We start from the raw sequence: 19,274 nt of genomic DNA, 5'->3' as shown, positions 1-19,274 counted from the left end.
GTGTCCAGCAGAAGGCGTGCGTGCCCGCTTTGTTGCCCCACCAAGCAACAGTGATCATGCTACCTCAGTCAGCTAGGACTACAGGCTGATTGGTATTCTAAGATCAAATAATGGTAATAAGTAAATGTTGAAACATGGCGTGAAGATGTTCAATAGACATTTTATTATATAGTTAAGCCTTTGAGGAGAAAGAAGGGCCAATAAATGAGTTGGGCGGTGGTGGCTCATGTAATCTCAGCAGAGGCAGGTAGATCTCTGAGTTTGAGGCCAGCCTGGTCTACAGAGTGAGTAGGACAACCAGGACTATTACACAGAGAAACCCTGCCTTAAAAAAAAGGGAAGGAAGGAAAAAGAAAGAAAGAGAGAGAGAGAGAGAGAGAGAGAGAGAGAGAGAGGAGTCAAAGTTGAATCCAAGAGGAATTGAGGCAATCTCCCAGGATAGCAGGACTTGGGAAACAGAAAATGTTCTAAAGAGATAATCCAGGAGTAGAGCCCTTACCTATCATGCCTGGGCCATGGGTTCAACCCCAAGCATTAAAAAAAATAAAATAAAATAAAATGCCAACCCGGCAATCCATTTAAAGCACAACAGTAAAATCCCAAAGGAAGGGTCAGGGAGAATCAAGCCACCAGGAGCCATCAGATGGAGAAACTCCCTATGGACCAAGGAAGAACTACCCTTAGCCAAGATTATAGATGGGGAGCGGTTAGACTGATCTGCTATCTCCTTCTCCCATCACCATCCAACAGTGGTATAGGTTTCATCTGATGGTCACAAGGATAGAGGTTAGGCTCTTATCACCATGGATCAGAGTGAACCAGTGAAAGTTAGAGATGAGCCAGTTGGCGGTGGTGCATGCCTTTAATCCCAGCACTCGGGAGGCAGAGGCAGGCGGATCTCTGTGAGTTCGAGACCAGCCTGGTCTACCAAGCCAGTTCCAGGACGCCTCCAAAACAATACAGAGAAACCCTGTCTGGAAAAACCAAAAAAAAAAAAAAAAAAAAAAAAAAAAAAAAAGAAAGTTAGAGATGAGTTAGATTTACAGGGGAGATTGTGACACTGAGCTGATAACTCCTCTGTCAGAAGACTCAAGAAAACAGCTCAGGGGTCATGTGCTGAATTAGAAGAAAGCCTAATTATGTCTTCTCCGGTGTCTGTAAGAACTCTAGCTGGTCTGCAGCTCTCTTGGGTGCTGTCTGCTGCTGGAGCTGAGGAGGAAAAGAAACTGCTCAAGTTAGGATGAAATGGGAAAGTCCAAGCCCTTAATCCCAGCACTCAGGAGGCAGAAGCAGATGGATCTGTGAGTTCGGAGTTTGAGGACAGCCTGGTCTACAGATCGAGTTCATGCTTTAAAAGGGGGAGGCAAGGGAGAGAGAGAGACAGAGACAGAGACAGAGACAGAGACAGAGACAGAGTCCAAGCTGAGGGCAGAGCATTGCATGTGGGTGTGGGTTGCATAGACTATGGTAACAATGGAGAGTTTCAAAGTCCTCTGGCTGGTAGAAGGTATGTGCCAGCAGGTGCTGCTTAGCTCGCTGACTTGTTGTAGACAGTGACTTTATTTTTAGATTTATTTCATTTAGATTTATGCCTGTATGTGTTTACTTGAATGCACGTCTGTGCACCAAGTGCATGCAGTACCTCGGAGGCCAGAAGAGGGCACCAGATCTCCTGGAACAGGAGTTATATAGGTGGTTGTGAGCTGCCCTATGGGTCCTAGGAATTGAACCCAGGTCCTCTGGAAGAGTAGCCATGCTTTCAATTGCTGAGCCATCTCTCCAGCTCCTGGATGGATAACTTTTCACTTAAGGTGCTTTGACTAATGTCCTTTGACACCAAAGAGTAACTGGGAGCTATAGGTGGGCTAAGCTAGAACTTCCTTCACACACACACACACACACACACACACACACACACTCCCGTATGTACACTTCCTGTTGCCCATCTGGATGAATTACACCTTTCTTTCTTTCTTCCTTCCTTCCCTCCCCCCCCCCTTTTTGAGACATCTAAAAAAATTTTTGAGCAGGGTGTTTTGGGTGGCACACATGTTTAGTCCCAGTACTCTGGAGGCAGAGGCAGGTGGATCTATGTGAGTTCAAGGTCAGCCTTCTTTATAAAGCAAACTCTGGGACAGCCAGAGCTATGCAGCGAAATGTTGTCTTGAGGGGAAAAATTATTTTTTTGAAACAAGATCTTGCTGGCCTTGAACTCAGGATCCTCCTGCCTTAGCCTCCTAAATGCTGGGATTATAGGTATGTGCCACCATGATGATTTATGGATGTTTAATTTTCTTTTATTTTTTCCAAGACAGGTTTCTCTATGTAGTCCTGGCTGCCCTGGAACTCATTCTGTAGACCAGGCTGGCCTCAAATTCAGAGATTTGCCTGCTTTTGTCTCCTGAGTGCTGGGGTTAAAGGTTACAACACTACTGCCTGGTAGGATCTTTAATTTTCAAAAAGTATTTTATGTGTATGGTTGTTTTGCTTGTATGTATATCTGTGTACCACCTATGTGCCTGGTACTCAGGAGGCCAGAAGAGGGCACCAGATCCTTTGGAAATGGAGTTATAGACAGTTATGAGCCATCATATGAGGTATGGAAATTGAATTTGAGTCCCTTAGAAGAGCAGCAAGTACTCTTAACTGCTTAGTCATCTCTCCAGCCCCCAAATTTTGTGTGTGTTTACGTATGTATAGGTGTATGCATGATGTGTGTGTGAGTACAGGTATGCATGTGAAAGTCAGAGGTAAGCAGAGGCTTCTCTGTCCCGCCCTGTCCCGCAGCCACTTCTGAATAACCACTCAGGGTCCTAATAGTAATTACAAAGCGTTTGTCCTACAGTTCAGGCTTATTACTCATTAGCTGGTACATTTAAATTAACCCATCTCTATTAATCCATGTATTGCCACATGGTCGTGGCTAACAGTCTTCTGGCATCTTGTCTCTTGGGCTGCTGGCTTGCATCTCTCCTGACTCCACCCTTCTTTCTCCCTGTATTCAGTTTGGCTTTCCAGCCTAGCTATATTCTGCCTTGCTATATAGGCCAAAGCAGTTTTTATTATCAACCAATGAGAGCAACATTTATTCACAGCATACAGAAAGATTATCCCACAGCAAAAAGGCAACTTTGCAATATCAGTTCTCTCTTTCCAAGGACCAAACTCATGTGTCTAGGCTTGCATGGTGTGCTGGCTAGTTTTATGTCAACTTGATATACACTAGAGTCATTTGGGAAGAGGGACTCTCAACTGTGAAAAAATGCCTCCATAAAACTGGTCTGTAGGCAAGTCTGTAGTGCATTTTCTTAATTAGTGATTGATGTGAGAGGGCCAGCCTATTGTAGGTGGAGCCACCTCTGGGATGGTCCAGGTGCTGTAAAAAGGCAGGCTGAGAAAGCATCAGGAGCAAACCAGGAAACAGCATCCTTCATGGCCTCTACATCAGCTTCTGCCTCCAGGTTCCTGTCCTGTCTGAGTTCTTGTTCTGAATTCATTTGATGATGGACTGTCATGTGTGGAAGTGTATAGAGAATAAACCCTTTCCCCTCCAATTGCTTTTGGTCATGGTGTTTTCTCACAGCAACAGAAATCCTAACTAAGGCACATGGCAAACACCATTACCTGTTGAGGCATCTTGCCAGCCCTGATTTATGAATCTTATTGTTGTAGGACTAGGCAATTGAACTTAGGTTCTCTAGCATGCTATGCAGCTACTCTAGCACTAAGCTACCCCTCATGAGGCTTTGAAGATTTCCGAATCTTGTTTTTGATTTATGAATCTTAAAGTGGCAAACATATTTGTTCTGTTGTATTTTGAATGCCTCCAACTGTAATTTTTCAAAAGAAACTAGAATACATCCCTTACAAAATCAGGCATGTTGTGGTTCTTTAATTCAAAATTTAAAATTTGTGTAACATAATTAGTTGAATCCTGGCAGGGACAGCTTCTATAAGTGTGTCTCTTATACCCAATACAGAAGACAATGACTCTTCCCCCCCAGGCCAAAGGACATTGGCTAATTCTTCACAGGAATCCAAGTGAATCTTGTTGAGCTTTTCAAAACAAACACCTTCTGGAATTATGAGTTTGGAATAATTTCCATTGCAAATCCCCTCCTTCCACACCCCTTTGAAAGGCAGCTGCAAGCTTTGGCTTCTCACCAAGGCACACTGCACCAACAATTCTCCAAATTGTATTTATATTTCACGTGCAATATGTTCAAACTTTCACTTCCCCAGGTGCCAGATGCTGGCTTGGACATACTCCAGTGGAAACTGCTTTCCTGTAAAATAATGAAAGGAAAATGCTCAGCAAATCTCCTCTTCATATCACCCTTGCACCTAGTTTACCCACGCTAAGCACTCAACAATGATGTCACTATTTCCCCCAACTCCCAATACCCCAGAGTCCCTCTTCACTTATTTCCACTCCTGATACTCTGTTCTTCGACTTGCCTAAGACGAAAATGCTGAGCTGGGTGGTAGTGTTGCACACCTTTAGTTCCAGCACTCAAGAGGCAGAGGCAGGTGGATAAATCTCTATGAGTTCGAGGCCAGCTTAACCTGGTCTACAGAGTGAGTTCCAGGATAGCCAGAGCCACACAGATAAACCCTGTCTCAAAACAAACAAACAAATAAATTGATACAATGCTTAGAGTCTTTTCACATTTCGCTTTTTGAAACAGGGTATCACTATGTATCCCTGGCTGGCCTGGAATTGTTACATAGACCAGGCGGTCTCAAACTGAGATCTGCCTGCCTCTGCTTCTGCCTCCTGAGTGCTGGCCCTGACTTCCTTTCACATCTTTAGAATTTATCTGATGATGTCTGAGTATAGATGTCTGTCTGTCAAACATGCTTCCAAATATGTGAAACCAAATACCCACTCAGGAGGATTTCAAATGTGACTCAGGTGGGAAGAGAAAACGTTTTAACCCATGGGATTTATTTTAAAACAGAACCTCCCTCTGTAGCCCAGGCTAACGTGGAATTTAAGATTCTCTTGCTTTCACCCTCCAGATGGCTGGAATGACAGGAATGCACCATCACATCCATCCATTTAAAGCTTTCGAAACAGGATTCTAGGGGTGCTGGAGAGTTGGCTCAGTGGTTAAGAACGCTAGAGAATTCATGCTTGGATCCCTAAATTTACAAGGGGTGGCTCACAGTGCCCTATACTACGAGAGACACACACATACACGTGAATATGATGATATTTATTTAGCGTTTTGAAACAGGGTGTAGCCCTGGTTATTATAGGCCAGGTTAACCTCAAACAAAGATCTACCTCCTAGGTGCTGGGATTAAAGGCATGAGCAGCCACCTTTGTGACCCCAGTATGTAGAGATTGTCAGACTACTCTGATTTTGTCTTAATGACCTTGACTGGTTTGTTTGAAGACATTTTATGGAGCTGACCACTTATACAATTCTTCCTACCACCTTAAACACATTGAGGACCTTGGGGGCATTTGTGCCAGAGCTGGAGATTAAGTTCTGAAGTTTAAATGTTCTCCCATCATGCCCTTTGTGTGTGTGTGGTGTGTGTGTGTGTTGTAGTGGAGGAAACCTGTGTAATTAAAATATTCTGTGTTCAGCTAGTTAAACTTTATGTACTGTGCTGGTAGGAGTTTTTCTCTTCCACTCTTCCATTAGATGGCAGCAGATCCGAAAGAAAGAACTACCAAAGCCTTGGAGGATGGCCGTGATTGGGTTTTCTTTTTAAATGTCACTTTGGATTTTCTTTTTAAAATGTCACTGTTGGTAGCTGAGCTGATGATACACATCAATGGTCCTCGTGTGTGTGTGTGTGTGTGTGTGTGTGTGTGTGTGTGTGTGATGGTATATATTTGTTCTGTGTTTGGTGCCTAGGAGTAATGGGAGGTCAGGAGACTTGCCACAAGGCCATTTGTTTAATCAAGGCTCTTCCTAAGCATTGGAAAGTATCTTTCAACATGGGGAGGAAATCCTTAGAATTTTCCTCAACTACCAGCAGACCTGAGATAAGCTATGGAGCCGAGTCAGGAGAGCAGCCAGCACTGATTTGGAGATGCCGCGCCATCTGTTGCATACATTTACGGAAATGGAAGAGAGCCATTTCCCATCGGGGAATGGTTCCAGCGACCTGTGGACTGAAATCCCACACTGTGACTTGAAATCAGCCCACAGTATTTATGAATTCTCTCTCTTGTGCCTGGCACAAGATAGAGATAGGTGGTGCCCACCAGTCTACTTATAGTAGCGAGCACAAAACACACAGATGACTGCTGAACAAGACCTGACCTGATACAGTGACACTGAACGATGAAGACGTTAAATCCTACAAGATTTATACGAGGTCATTGGGGTTTGAAATGGTTTAAGAGCTAGTATAGGAAAGGGAGTAGGAGAGGCTGGAAGAGACCAAGAACCGGTGCAGAACTCCAATGTGAAGAGGGTTTAGAAGTGGAAGGCGAGAGGAATTAGGAGCAGCGGTGCCTCGGAAAGAGCCAGTTCGGGGGACTCTTCTCCTGCCTTAGGTCCGGGCATTCTGGTCCTGGTGTAGAACTCGGGTCAAGTTTCTTACTTTGGCCACGTAAAGGAGGCCCGCGCCAAGGCGCCAGCTGCTGCGGGCCTGTCTGCACAGCGCGGGCCAGCCACGGAGGGGCGTGGCCATGAAGGGGAGTGGCTGGGCGGCCCTGTGGGCGGGGCTCCCCTCCCAGCCGCCGCCGCCGCCGCTGCCGCCGCTTCTGCCTCCGCCCGCCGCGCGGACCAGCGAGCCGGGTAGCAGCCGTGAGCCTGCCCGCCCGCCCGCCCTCCCGCGTGCCGGGGCTGCGGTGGGCCAGGATGTCGGTCTTCCTGGAGGAGCTGTTGGGCGACAAGCTGGTGACGGGCGGCGGCGAGGAGGTGGACGTGCACTCGCTGGGAGCCCGCGGCATCGCGCTGCTGGGGCTCTACTTCGGGTGCAGCCTGAGCGCCCCCTGCGCGCAGCTCAGCGCCAGCCTGGCCGCCTTCTACAGCCGCCTGCGAGGGGACACGGCCGCCGGGCCGGGGGCCGGGGCCGGGGCGGGGGCGGGCGCGGCCGCTGAGCCAGAGCCCCCGCACCGCCTGGAGATCGTCTTCGTGTCCTCAGACCAGGACCAGCGGCAGTGGCAGGACTTCGTGCGGGACATGCCATGGCTGGCGCTGCCCTACAAGGAGAAGCACCGGAAGGTGAGTAGCGCGGGCCCGGCGGCGCCCCCGGCCTGCAGGCGCGTACCACGCTCCGGGAGCCAGCTGCTCGCCGCCCCCACTCGCTGTCCTCAGGCCTGCCTTCTCTGTCTTGGCTGGCTCCCCCCTCTTGCCTCATCCAGGACCCCGCCTGGTTAGGGCGCTCGCGGCAACTCCTAGGTGCCAGTGCCTGATTGCGCCCACGCTACGAAGTTTGACACCCCTCGGGTCCACGCATTGGGAATCGTGTAGGGGTGGCTGTGCTCTGCTCTTCCCACTTCCCGACCACCACCACCCTCCTCCAGTCACTTGACTCCCCGCAGATACCTGTACTGTGTGGGGGAGGGCACTAGCCCCCTTCCCATAATGCCCACACCAGGAAGTTTCCTTTCTTTCCCAGATAAATCTTGCCTTCCTTGGGCCCCCTCCCCAATGGCCAAGGACCCAGAGGCGGCTGTTGGCGGTGGCTTCAGGAGAGATGGAAGCTCAATCCTTTCCCCCTTTCTTCCCTTGCCCCCCGCCCCGCCCCCTGGGCTGAGTTAGTGGCCACCGGGGAGCTTTTCATTGTCTGGCTGTCCAGCGATCTTCTCAGGCCCAGAACAGCCCCGTCCTTGTAGATGCCATAGTTTCGTGGTGGGCCGTTTGCTGTCTTGGTATACTTCGAATTAGATGCAGAACTGATCCCGTCGGTACAGATGAATGACAAGACAGCAAATGGCCCACCAGTTTGCTAGTGAAATTAGTTTGGGTTCCAGAGTGTATCTGTTGGGTGAAGACGTTTGTTTCAATAAAACAAATTCATGACGTTTTGTAATGAGTGGTAACAGGAAAAGTTTTGGCGTGTCCCTGCTTAATTCGCGTGGCTAATGCAATGTGTGAATCCGGCCCTTTCGTTTTCCAAAGAGCTTCTCACTTTATGGGGCGCACAGGAGAAAGACTGCTCCGGGGGCATTTAGGTTCCTCCAGGGAGGGTGGTAACACATGCCACGTGTTCCTTTTATATGTACAGAATCATGTTGAGACGAATGATTTAGACTTAGTGAGAGCAAAAGGCTTATAATTTGACCTCAAAATGTCCTGAGTAAATCATTCATTCCCAAAGCAGTGTAAGGCACAGATGTGAGATTTAAAGTTTGAAATATAGCTTAAGAAATACAGTTGCTAAATTTAACATTGGGAAAACATCAGCCCACTAACCACACAGAAGCAAGACTTTGCATCTTAACTATTTTTTCAAGTTGTTATGCCCTTATTTGATTCAGATGCCTGCTAGGATATGAATATGCATGGCTAGTACTTTTTGCTTTAAAATATGGGAATCCTTTGTTTTCTTTCTGGTGGTTGTTTTGATGATCTTTTGGGGGGAAGAAATAACGTTCAGAAAATCATTTATTGAAAAAGTATTTTCATCGTCGTGGCATGTTTCTGTTGTGGACTAAAATCTGTTTAAAATAATGTCCTTATTGGGCAATACAAATGATTTTTAGCTTTTAAAAATATTCAGTGAATGGCAGAATGTTGCAGACTTACAGCCTATCGTAGTTTTTGCAAAAAGGAAAATAAAATTGCTGGAAAATAAAAAATAGGGAGCAGACTGAGATGTTTAGAAAACGCCTCTCACTTCCCCTACCTGCCCTCGCCCAGGGGTATAGTCTATTCTGGCTAACCCCTTTGCATAAAAGAAAGTGTTCTGTAGCGCTTGCCTGATTTGACTGGTCCCACTCAGATAAACATCTGGATGGCACAGGCCAGCAGGCTCTTATTGGAAAATACAGTTCAGAATGCCGGATGTGCCTAAATCATAAGCCAGCATCTTAAACATTTAGTTCAGTTTTATTTATTTATTTATGTATTCGTTCATTTATTTTTGTGTGGTACTAGGCATGGGATCCTCATTTATGCTAAGTAAGCATGCCTCCCACCACTCTAGCTCACATCCCCAGCTTCCCAGATTCATCTTTTGTGTCATTTTCCCAATTCATACCCTATAGTTCATTTTGTTTCTTTAGGGGTTACTTTTGTAAACCCTCCTGCAGTGGAGAGTAGGTGACTCAGTGTGTGAGTGTTGCCGTGATGTGTCAGGTAAAAAGCTCCCCTCCCCCCACCCCTTGGGTTTCTTGTAGAAAGATATGCTTGGAAATCAGAAGGGATGTGTCCTAGCTGTGAAAAGGACTGTTTCTACCTTGAAACCACATTGCTCTTCTGTAACTGAGCTTTTGTCTTCTGCAGCTTGAAATTGGGGTGCACAGAAATCAGTGAGATCACAGTGCCAATTTTCCCCTAAGAGAAATGGAAAGTGAGGGTACCCCACTCAGGACACTTGTGGGTGAACATTCCACTTTGTTGATAGGTCCAGCCAGGCTGTCTCCCTGACTGTAGAAATGCTTTGAAGAGCTTTTTGTTTTACACTGAAGGGAAACCCGAGTTCCAGATTACATTTTTTTTAAGTTCTCATTAACATTTGGTTTTTAAAACCATTTGTGTGTTTCTTCCCGTTGGGATAACAAAGGATATGGTTCTAATTAGTTATTGGCTGGCATTTCTCTACAGAAAATTGAAAAATTATGGTGGGGAATGAAAATGCTGTATGGTATTTCTCTTCTTCTTCTTTTATTAATTTCCTCTTTATATAGTAAGAAAGTCTGGGGATGGCCATATATGTCCAGCCTGCATTTTGCCTAGCTCCCTCACCTCTATTGGAGCTGTAAGTACACATGAGATCAAGGAGACCAATATCTTTTTTCCTCCCTCTCCTGTCTTTATGGGAAGTCGTTTATCCTGCTTCTGTTTGTTTTAGTTTAAGGTAATAGAAACTTTTCTTTTTCCTTCCAAAACACACACATTATTCCATAGCTGTATAGAAATTGTAATTAGATGATAATCAAACTTTGAGTGCATTTATGGGAGTGGCTGTGTCAGGAAGCCTGTAACCCTGAAGTTACAGCGATTGGGCTTGCTTTAGTAAGGAAGCTAGTGGACCTTCTTCAGATTTCTGCAGAGAACATGATGAACAGTTGGAAATTGGTGATGATTTTGACTTTCAGATTTGAGTTGTCTCTTTAGCAAAGTTAATTGTTGAAACTGGAGGATCTGGCTCCAGGATCAACTTAGCCATGCCATGAGTGAACACCAGTTTTGGTTTTAAAGCCACAGGCCCTGACTTTGCCTGGACTGCGTATCTAGTAAAACGTTTGGTCATGGGTGCTCCGACATCAGGGGAGCAAACCACTGACTTCCACTGCACAGATGTGTCGGACTTTGGTTTGGTCTGTAAGTTTTCTGAGTGACGGAGAGGGGTGGAGGAAGTTGGGACGGGGAAGAGGAAGTCAGGGTGGTAAATCGGTAGAGTTGGATAGTGACTCTGGTCCAGCCTCAAAGCTTTCTTGCTTTGAATGGAGCCAGGGAGTCACCCTGCAGTCGTCCAGTGTGGGCTTCCTGCTCTGGCTGTTCCGGATGGTTCTTTGGTGTAGTCTTAGTCAGGCTATGGCCTGGACTTCTGGTGAATTCCTTGGGCACTTTGGATGTGACAAGCTCTGGCTGGTATCAACTCAGTCTTCAAGCTCCTCGTCCTCCCGTCTTTGTCCTCCATCTTCCTCTTACGCTTTAGGTGGTGAGAGAACACTAGCATACACTTCTGGCTTTGTCTCTTTTTTTTGTTTGTTTTGTTTTTTGTTTTTCGAGACAGAGTTTCTCTGTGGCTTTGGAGGCTGTCCTGGAACTCGCTCTGTAGACCAGGCTGGTCTCGAAGTCACAGAGATCCGCCTGCCTCTGCCTCCCGAGTGCTGGGATTAAAGGCGTGCGCCACCAAAGCCCGGCTCTGGCTTTGTCTCTTATTCCCTTCCAAGACAGTGAAAGATGCCAAAAAAAGATACAGCTTTGAATGTTAGAGGCTTTTGCCTTGTTCCTAAAGAGCCTCAACCAGCCAGGACAGGCTCTCTTTGGGGACTGTGTTTCCATTTGAATCAGTCTAATAACAAACAACAGTCCAATTAAAGCAATCAGAGCCATATTCTTGGAGAGGCTTTTCCCATCTTTTATTATTTATGTGTGTTTTAATCTTATCTTCTCCTTGTAATGAAATAGTCTAGCGGCTAAAAATCGAAGTTCTTTTGTCTTCCTGCCTGGGTTCAGGTCCTGGGTCTGCTCTTTGTCAGCTGTGTGTCCTTGGGCAGGACACTGCAGCTCCGTGCCACAGGCTCCATAGTGCTAAAACGGGGCTAATAGCACCTGCCTTATAGGATTGTTGCAGAATCTGTGTGATAATATGCCCGAGCCTGACATAATGATACATGCTCAATAAATGCTGCTATCATTTATTAATAAATTGTTACAACAATGAGAAATCCATCATGCAGCTTGACTCTGGGCTGCGTCACATCACACAGAATTGCAAACCTGTTGTGAGGTCTTTCTTTTTCCTCCCTTTCTTCTTTTTTTTTTGAGACAGGGTTTCTTTGTGTAGTCCAGGCTGGCCCGGAACTTGCTCTGTAAACCAGGATGGCCTTGAACTCAGAGATCTGCCTGCCTTACAAGTGCTGGGATTAAAGGCCCAGCTTTTTTGTTCTTCCTTTCTTAGGGTCTCACTGCAGCCCAGGTGGGTCTTGAACTCACTGTGTAGTTGACTATGCCTTTGAACCTCTCATCCTCCTGTTTTGGCCTCCCTAGTGTTGGGTCACAGGTATGGGCTGCCCCACCAGGTTTATGTGATGATAGACATAGAACTTGAGACTTAGTGCACTTTAGGCAAGCACTCTGCTTACTGCTCTACCACTCCTCCGATGTACTTCTTGTTTGTTTGTTTGGTTTTTCGAGACAGGGTTTCTCTGTGGCTCTGGAGGCTGTCCTGGAACTAGCTCTAGTAGACCAGGCTGGCCTCGACTCACAGAGATCCACCTGCCTCTGCCTCCCGAGTGCTGGGATTAAAGATGTGGGAAAGAATTGCCCTATAAGTGGTAACAACTGAGGAGAATGGTTCTAAAGAATGAAACTACAAAAACAAATGAATGTCAGCTAACACTTTTGGAAGATTACTGAGGGCCTCTGATCTCCCTTTTTATAGTTGCCAGTGGCTGTGGTCGATCTCTGATCCTGCAGCATAAGCGTGGTAAAGGTTATCAACTCAGAGATGGACAGGTACCACTCTGGAAGACAGCATGAATGTTGTCATTGTTTTGTGATTTGCCAAAGCTGTTAGGCACCTCTTTGGCTGACTCTAGCCTCCAAGTCTAGGCAGTGCAGGGATGCTCTTTCACGTGGCAAATGGACAATGAACCTCTGAGCTGTGGAAACTCACCCCTCCCAGAGTTGCCTCCCTTCCCTGTTCTGGAATTCTGTAGGATAGGCTTGCCCCGTTCCTCTCTATGGCTGGATTAATCCCATCTTCCTTCCAGGTAATGACAGGCACAGCTCCTTTTAATTGATTTGTCTTCCCATTGGGATTGGAGTGTGTACCAGAGCACAGAGCAAGGCAGTGGAGGTTGAAATTAGGACCACTGATTTCATTCTCCCTGGTTTCTCTCCAACCTTCTGGATCAGGCTTCCTTTTGGTAGGAGAGTCATTTGAATATTTGCACAAATTGGTCAAAGGATGCTATCTCTGTGTTGTTCATAGCTGGGGCAGGGGTTGAGAAGGTCCCTTGGGCATCTTTTTTTTCTAATAAGGCTTGAGGGTTCTAAGGCTCCAGCCTCCCCTGCTCTGAACTAGGTGCAGCTCCTAACCACATGGCTTCATTTGGGGGAGAGTGTAGACTTGGCCTAGGCTGTGTTTTTCTTTCTTCACAGTCTGAATTCCCAGTGGTACCCATGATAACCACCAGGGTGCTTAACTTTGTGCATTTCATTAATTTGTCATTATGCTTATTCAAGGTCCTCAGGGAAGAGAGCTCTGAACTTGGAGCCTGTGAGTCCTCAAGTTCTTATAGACTCTTGTTTTATAGCTTGCCATGGTTTTCAAAGTTACCGAGATCTGGAGTTCCCAGAGCCACCTTTCATTATCTTCCACAGCTCACACCCTGAAGGCATGGGCTCTAGCTGGTTTTAACTGGTAGCTCTGACCCCCGTTTTTCCATTCCTGTGGGGGTCCTAAGTTCCCATTGCCTACCAGCTGCCTTCTCGAGGGCTCCCTGCTTCTCATCTTCACCCCTCAAATCATTTTCCAGATCAGAACATTTCACATGGTCTATGCAGCATCTTTTTTTTTCTGGTTTTGTCGAGATAGGGTTTCTCTGTGTAGCTTTGGAGCCTCTCCTGGCACTTGCTCTTGTAGACCTCAAACTCATAGAGATCCACCTGCCTCTGCCTCCCAAGTGCTGGGATTAAAGGCATGCACCACCACTGTCTGGCTAATTTTTTTTTTTTTTTTTTTTTGGTTTTTCGAGACAGGGTTTCTCTGTGGCTTTGGAAGCTGTCCTGGAACTCACTTTGTAGACCAGGCTGGCCTCGAACTCACAGAGATCCGCCTGCCTCTGCCTCCCGAGTGCTGGGATTAAAGGCGTGCGCCACCAACGCCCGGCTAATTTTATTTTTTTTTAATGTGTGTGTATCTTTTTTTTTTTTTTTTGGTTTTTTTGAGACAGGGTTTCTCTGTGTAGTTTTGGAGGCTGTCCTGGCACTCGCTCTGTAGACCAGGCTGGCCTCGAACTCACAGAGATCCACCTGCCTCTGCCTCCCGAGTGCTGGGATTAAAGGCGTGCGCCACCAACGCCCGGCTAATGTGTGTGTATCTTAATGTATGTTTGTGCATTATGTGGATGCAAGAACCCTTAGAGATCAGAAGAGGGCATTAGATCCCTTGAAACTGGAGTTACAGATAGTCGTGAGCTGCCCCGAGGTTGCTGGGAATTGGACCAGGTCTTCTGCAAATAAACGCTCCTGTAACTGTTGAGCCATCTCTCCAGCCCTTTTGTTTGCTTGGGTTTTAATGAACTTTAAAGTGTGTGTGTCTGTGTGTCTGTGTGTGTGAGTGAGTATATGTGTGTGAGTGTGTGGGTGTGTCTGTTACTAGAGATTAAACCTAGAGCCTTGCTCATGCTAAGCAAACACTGAGCTGTTCCCCACTCCTTAAAGAGGATTTCAAAAAGTCTTTGATGAGCAAGTAGATGTCCTGGCTGGGGACAATCAGTAGCTTCTTGTGCAGTTGCATTGCCCTGTAATTCTGTGTTCAAAAATAGGAAACGGCATGACTCTTCCTTTTTGAAATGTTGCGGTAGTGCATTAAAATAGTCTCATAGGCAGACCTGTCATTTGATGCTTTTATATTTCATAAATGCGTTGCATTTCTCAAACCGCATGTCTAATCCGCTGCCAGCTACTAGTAGTCAGTTTGGTGGATATTTTGATATAAACATTTCTAATTAAGTAAGAGTAGGAGAGTTGAAGTAAAGAGAACCAGTGATGAGATCTAGGTTCACGGTGTTGGGTGAAAGTTTGGCTGGACTCTCTTAAGTTTGAGTCTTTCCTTTCTGTTCGTGAAAATGTATCTTGAGAAAAATGTACATCAAACGTGCTTCATGGCACAGGAGGAGGCGGGCTGGTGTCTTCGATGTGAGTTCACTCTGAGTGTGCACGGAGCTCTCTGAGATGAGTCAGACGCAGTTTAACTACTTAACACATTTGCTATCAGTTGGCAAGGCAGGGGAGCCCAGATGTCTTTGCTGCTGCTGCTGCTGCCGCCGTTTCTGTGGTGATTATTTCTAAGCCCCCTCTTTCTCCCCTTCCCTTTTTAATGATTTGGCTTTTTTTAGTTCAGCCAGTGAAGTGCCCCCAACTCCCCTTCATCCTATGCAAAGCCTGCGGGGCGGCTTTAGTGCTTTTGTTCAGTGACAAAATTGAACTTCAGGTATCCTGTGGAGATCTAGGACTAAATCAGTCCTCCCCTTTATGAGGCTCTCAGTAACGGCTGTTCCAACTTCCAGGGAAATCTCAAACATGTGCTCTCCGCTTTATGACAAGGGAGAAGCATAGTAATTGCACGTTGCCCTACACGGTTCTTCTGGAGGGAAGCCCTGTGATGGAGACATTTGTGCTGGGGCATCAGTGATTACAAGTGAAATGTAAACATTCTGTTGCTCGCTGGTCATAACTCTCAGACCAGAGAGACGGTGTATTTTTTTCTTCTTTGTATGAGCTACCCATCAGAAAAAATCCTTTTTCCGAAACAGTTTAAAGTTAACATTGAGCTTTCCCTTCCATTGACTCTGTCACCCGCACCCCCTGATTCCCACAAGACTATGTCTGTGAAGATGTCAATTACAGATAAGTCCAAGCAACACTACCACACTAAGGGTGCTTTCATCTCGGTGCTGGTGAAGTGTCACAAAGCAGGGTGTGGCAGGGGCTGCTGGACCGTGGGAAAGGTCTTTGTTTCCATGGAGAATTTTCTCCAGGTACACCCCACTCTATAGCTTTTGTTTGTCTTTTTGGGTTGGTATCCCTGGGATAAAAATCTGAATGGATCTAGTCTGCTTACAGTCTTGGAGATGTTGCCTCTTTTTCCTTCAGACACGATCAGGTCAGGAGAGTTTTCATTTGATCGTGGTGGCGCTAGGCATAGCTGCCTCATCTGTTACTCATTTCTCAGAGTTTGATGTGAAATCTAAGGATTGGGCCGAACAACTCACAACAGGAAAAAAAAAAATCACAGCATGACCCAGGCAGCTCTGAAGGGGCGTGGATATGGGTATGAGTATGAACTTTTCAGCGCTAGGCGTTACTTGCTTGTAACTTCTAAGATCATTCATACCCATGGGCTTTCAGAAATACCCCATCATTATAAGTGAGTATTTAAAGTATAGTGCCTAGCAAGTGAAGGAAGAATATAGACTTAGAATCCAGGTTTCCTTCAACCTTTGACTCGAGTTAAAAAAAAATACTTGCCCTATATATTTATTTGCAAAGATTTACTTAATTGCTATTCGTATGTATGTGTGTCTGTGAGTATATGCCTCGTGAGTGCAGTTGCCCTCAGAGGCCAGAAGAGAACATTGGGTCCTTTGGAGCTTGAGTACAGGCAGTTCTGAGCTGCCCAGTGATCTGGGGACCAAACGCCAGTCCTCTGGAAGAGCCGCAGTGTTCTTGCCTGCTGAGCCATCTGTCTAGTACTCCATATCCCTAATTTTGAATGTGACTATGTTTCCTGTCTCTGATGATTCAATCAAATACTTAGTTCTTTTGGATGGGTCTTATTTTCTCTTTCACATTGGGGGCGAGTAGAAGAAAGTCTTACTATTCATTTGTAAACTTTTTGGGGGGGAGGTTTTCAAGACAGGGTTTCTCTCTCTGTATTGCTTTGGAGGCTGTCCTGGAACTCGCTCTGTCGACCAGGCTGGCCTGGAACTCACAGATAACTGCCTGCCTCTGCCACCCGAGTGCTGGGATTAAAGGTGTGCGCCAACAACGCCCGGCTTATTTGTAAACGTCTGCCACAGCAATCTTTACACATCACATAGGCAAGAGGTGGGGCTCTTCTCATAAGCATGAGGACTGGGGATCCTTAGGGTCCTGTGAACCCGGCCAGTGGTCTTTGGCTGTAATCCCTATGCTGGGAAGGTAGAGACAAGAGGATCCTGGGGGTTTGTAGGCTAACCAGTTAGCAGAATTTGCAATTTCCGGATTCAGTGAGAGATTCTGTCTCAAAAAATAAGGTGCTGGATAATTAAGGAAGCTACCCATTGTTGACCTCTGGACTCTACTTGGATGTGTATATGCACATTGACACACAAGAATATACACACGAAACAGGACAGTGAATTTCCATGTCAAAACAAAATGTTATGGAAGTTTTCATTGTGTATGTTCACTGTACGTGGTATTTATTGTGCTACATAAGGAGGTTTCCATACATTCATCATATCCCCCCACCTACCTTCACTTCTCTTCCCTCCCCCCTCCTGTTAGCCCCCATTGTTCCCCTAGACTGTTTTACTGCTATGTTCATGTCCCGTATACACAAGTGGTTTTATGTATCTATAAAATCTAGGAAGCACAAATGAGAGAAAACATTCCATACTTGTTTTTCTGAGGCAGGCTTAATTCATGTAATATGATTATCTCCAGTTGCATCTACTTTCCTACAAACTTCATTCTTCCTTATGGCTGAAAAAAAAGTTCATTGTATATATAAACAATATTTTCTTCATCCAGCCCTCTTTGGCAGACATCTGGGTTGGTTCCATAGCTTAGCCACACTAAGTGTTTAGTGCCGCAGTAAACATGGATATGCAAGTGTCTCAGTCCTGTGTCGATTGGCGACCTCTAGGGAAATGCTCTTACCCACTGGTTAAAGACATAGCTACAGTATCTTTTTTTCCCCCTCTTGAGACAGGGTTTCTCTGTGAAACAGTCCTGGCTGTCCTGGAACTCACTCTGTAAACCAGACTGACCTGGAACTCACAGAAATCCACCTGTCTCTGTGTCCCGAGTTCTGGGATTAAAGGTGTGCACCACCACCTGGCTATAGTATCATTTCTCATAATTTGTACCCTCCCCAGTCAGTTTGTTTGTGTCCAGGTAAGTCTACAACTGACATTTTACCGATGTCCCCTCAGTCTCTTAACTGGCAGTTTACTTCCCCATCTTCATGCAGTTTCTTGGTGGTTCTCTGGCTCCGTCCCCTCGCCACACTCTTGAGCTTTTCAGCGCTTCCATCTTTTTCTCAGGGTGGTGGGGAACCTCGGGTTGAAAGGGCATTTTTTAGCCTCTGTAGCTGAGAAGTTGGGGTGCACTGTTTCCCACCTCGCCACTCTGCTGTGTGTTTGGACTTTGGACTTGGGTGGGCTGTTCCTCATAGTGACATCACGGACACCAGCAGCTCTGGGTTTCCTTCTCATCCCCTCAGAGTGCTAACGGAAGGAAGCAAGTTTGACTACCCTCCATCCAGCACTGGTCACTACAGCCAGGATGTCTAATACCCTGATTGGCCAAGCATGAGTCCCATCCACACCTTATTGGCCCAGAGGCTGGGACCTGAGCATCAGGAAAGGACCCGCATCAAAGAAGGTCAGGGTGTGTCCTCAGAGAAAGTGTGCCCAGCAGGTAGCTGGCTGTGCCAGGACATTTCTGGTGATCACATACCATCTCCTCAAGAAGCCTGTTCTGGCTGTAGCCATCCTCTCCCAGGTGACCTCCTGGCCTCAGAACCACAGGCAACAGCTATCCAGGGGTGGCACTTGCCTTTGATCGCAGCAGTCAGGAGACAAAGGCAGGAAGATCTCTGTGAGTTTGAGACCAGCATGGTCTATAGAGTTCTAAGACAGCCAGAGATACACAGAGAAACCCTGTCTCAAAAAAACAAAACAATCACAGGCAAACACAGAGGGCAAGTTGATCACATCACCCCTTGTTCCAGATCTTTCTAGATTCACCCAGAGCATTACCCAGGATGGTTTGCCCACCATCCTGACACCCCTCTATCTCTTCTTTCCCTTTTCTTTGTTTATGTGTGTGGTGTATGTGTCTGTGGAGCATACACATGTATGTGTATAGGTGCATGTGTTTCAGAGAGCTGAGGAAGTCTTACTCTTAATTCCTTTGACACAGGATCTCTCACAGAACCTAGAGCAAGGCTGGTGACCGACAACCTGCCCCCAAGCTTCTTGTCTCCACCGCATATGGCACTAAGGTCACAGATGTGTGGCCCATAGCAGCTTTTTGCGTGGGTGTTTAGGATTCTAACTCAAGTGAGTGTGCTTGGGCAATAATGCTCATCTCCTGGCTCTTGCATTTGCTCTCCTGACAGTCACATCTTGCTGGATTGACACACTGACCTTTTAGTCAAAAACCAGAATTCCATAGTGTTCTCTACCAGTCAGATGACTAGACAAAGAAATTCTCAGACCTCTCATTTTCTAGAGTCAGTTTAGATGTGATTGGGTTTTGACAGTCTGTTGAGATCTTTTTGTATGCTGACATGACTACTACATGTTTGAATCATGTGTGATCCCCCTGGCCTTTATCCAGGGGTTAATATATGTTGACTAAACCTGTGTGATAGACATCCAGGCATAGAGACCCTCTCCAGGGTAATAATAGCCAGTTACGTGTTCAGGCAGTCCAGTTCTCCCTTGGTTAGCATGCTCAATATAGGAG

The 19,274-nt window shown here is 46.3% G+C and overlaps 1 protein-coding gene across 1 annotated transcript in view; it reads left to right on the top strand.

Moving 5' to 3' along the window:
* Window positions 1–6,784: 6,784 nt before the first annotated feature.
* The window catches only part of Nxn (nucleoredoxin), a 146,179-nt gene continuing 133,689 nt past the window's right edge, over window positions 6,785–19,274 (top strand). The window contains exon 1 of the mRNA XM_005067376.4: window positions 6,785–7,193. Coding sequence (XP_005067433.1) covers window positions 6,828–7,193 — 366 coding nt within the window. The 5' untranslated portion in view covers window positions 6,785–6,827. The remainder of the gene's footprint in view (window positions 7,194–19,274) is intronic.

This window comes from Mesocricetus auratus, unplaced genomic scaffold (assembly GCF_017639785.1).
Source record: "Mesocricetus auratus isolate SY011 unplaced genomic scaffold, BCM_Maur_2.0 Super-Scaffold_100007, whole genome shotgun sequence".
Classification (NCBI taxonomy): Eukaryota; Metazoa; Chordata; class Mammalia; order Rodentia; family Cricetidae; genus Mesocricetus; species Mesocricetus auratus.
Note: the sequence above shows the minus strand (reverse complement) of the source record. Positions and strands in the feature narration are given on the sequence as shown.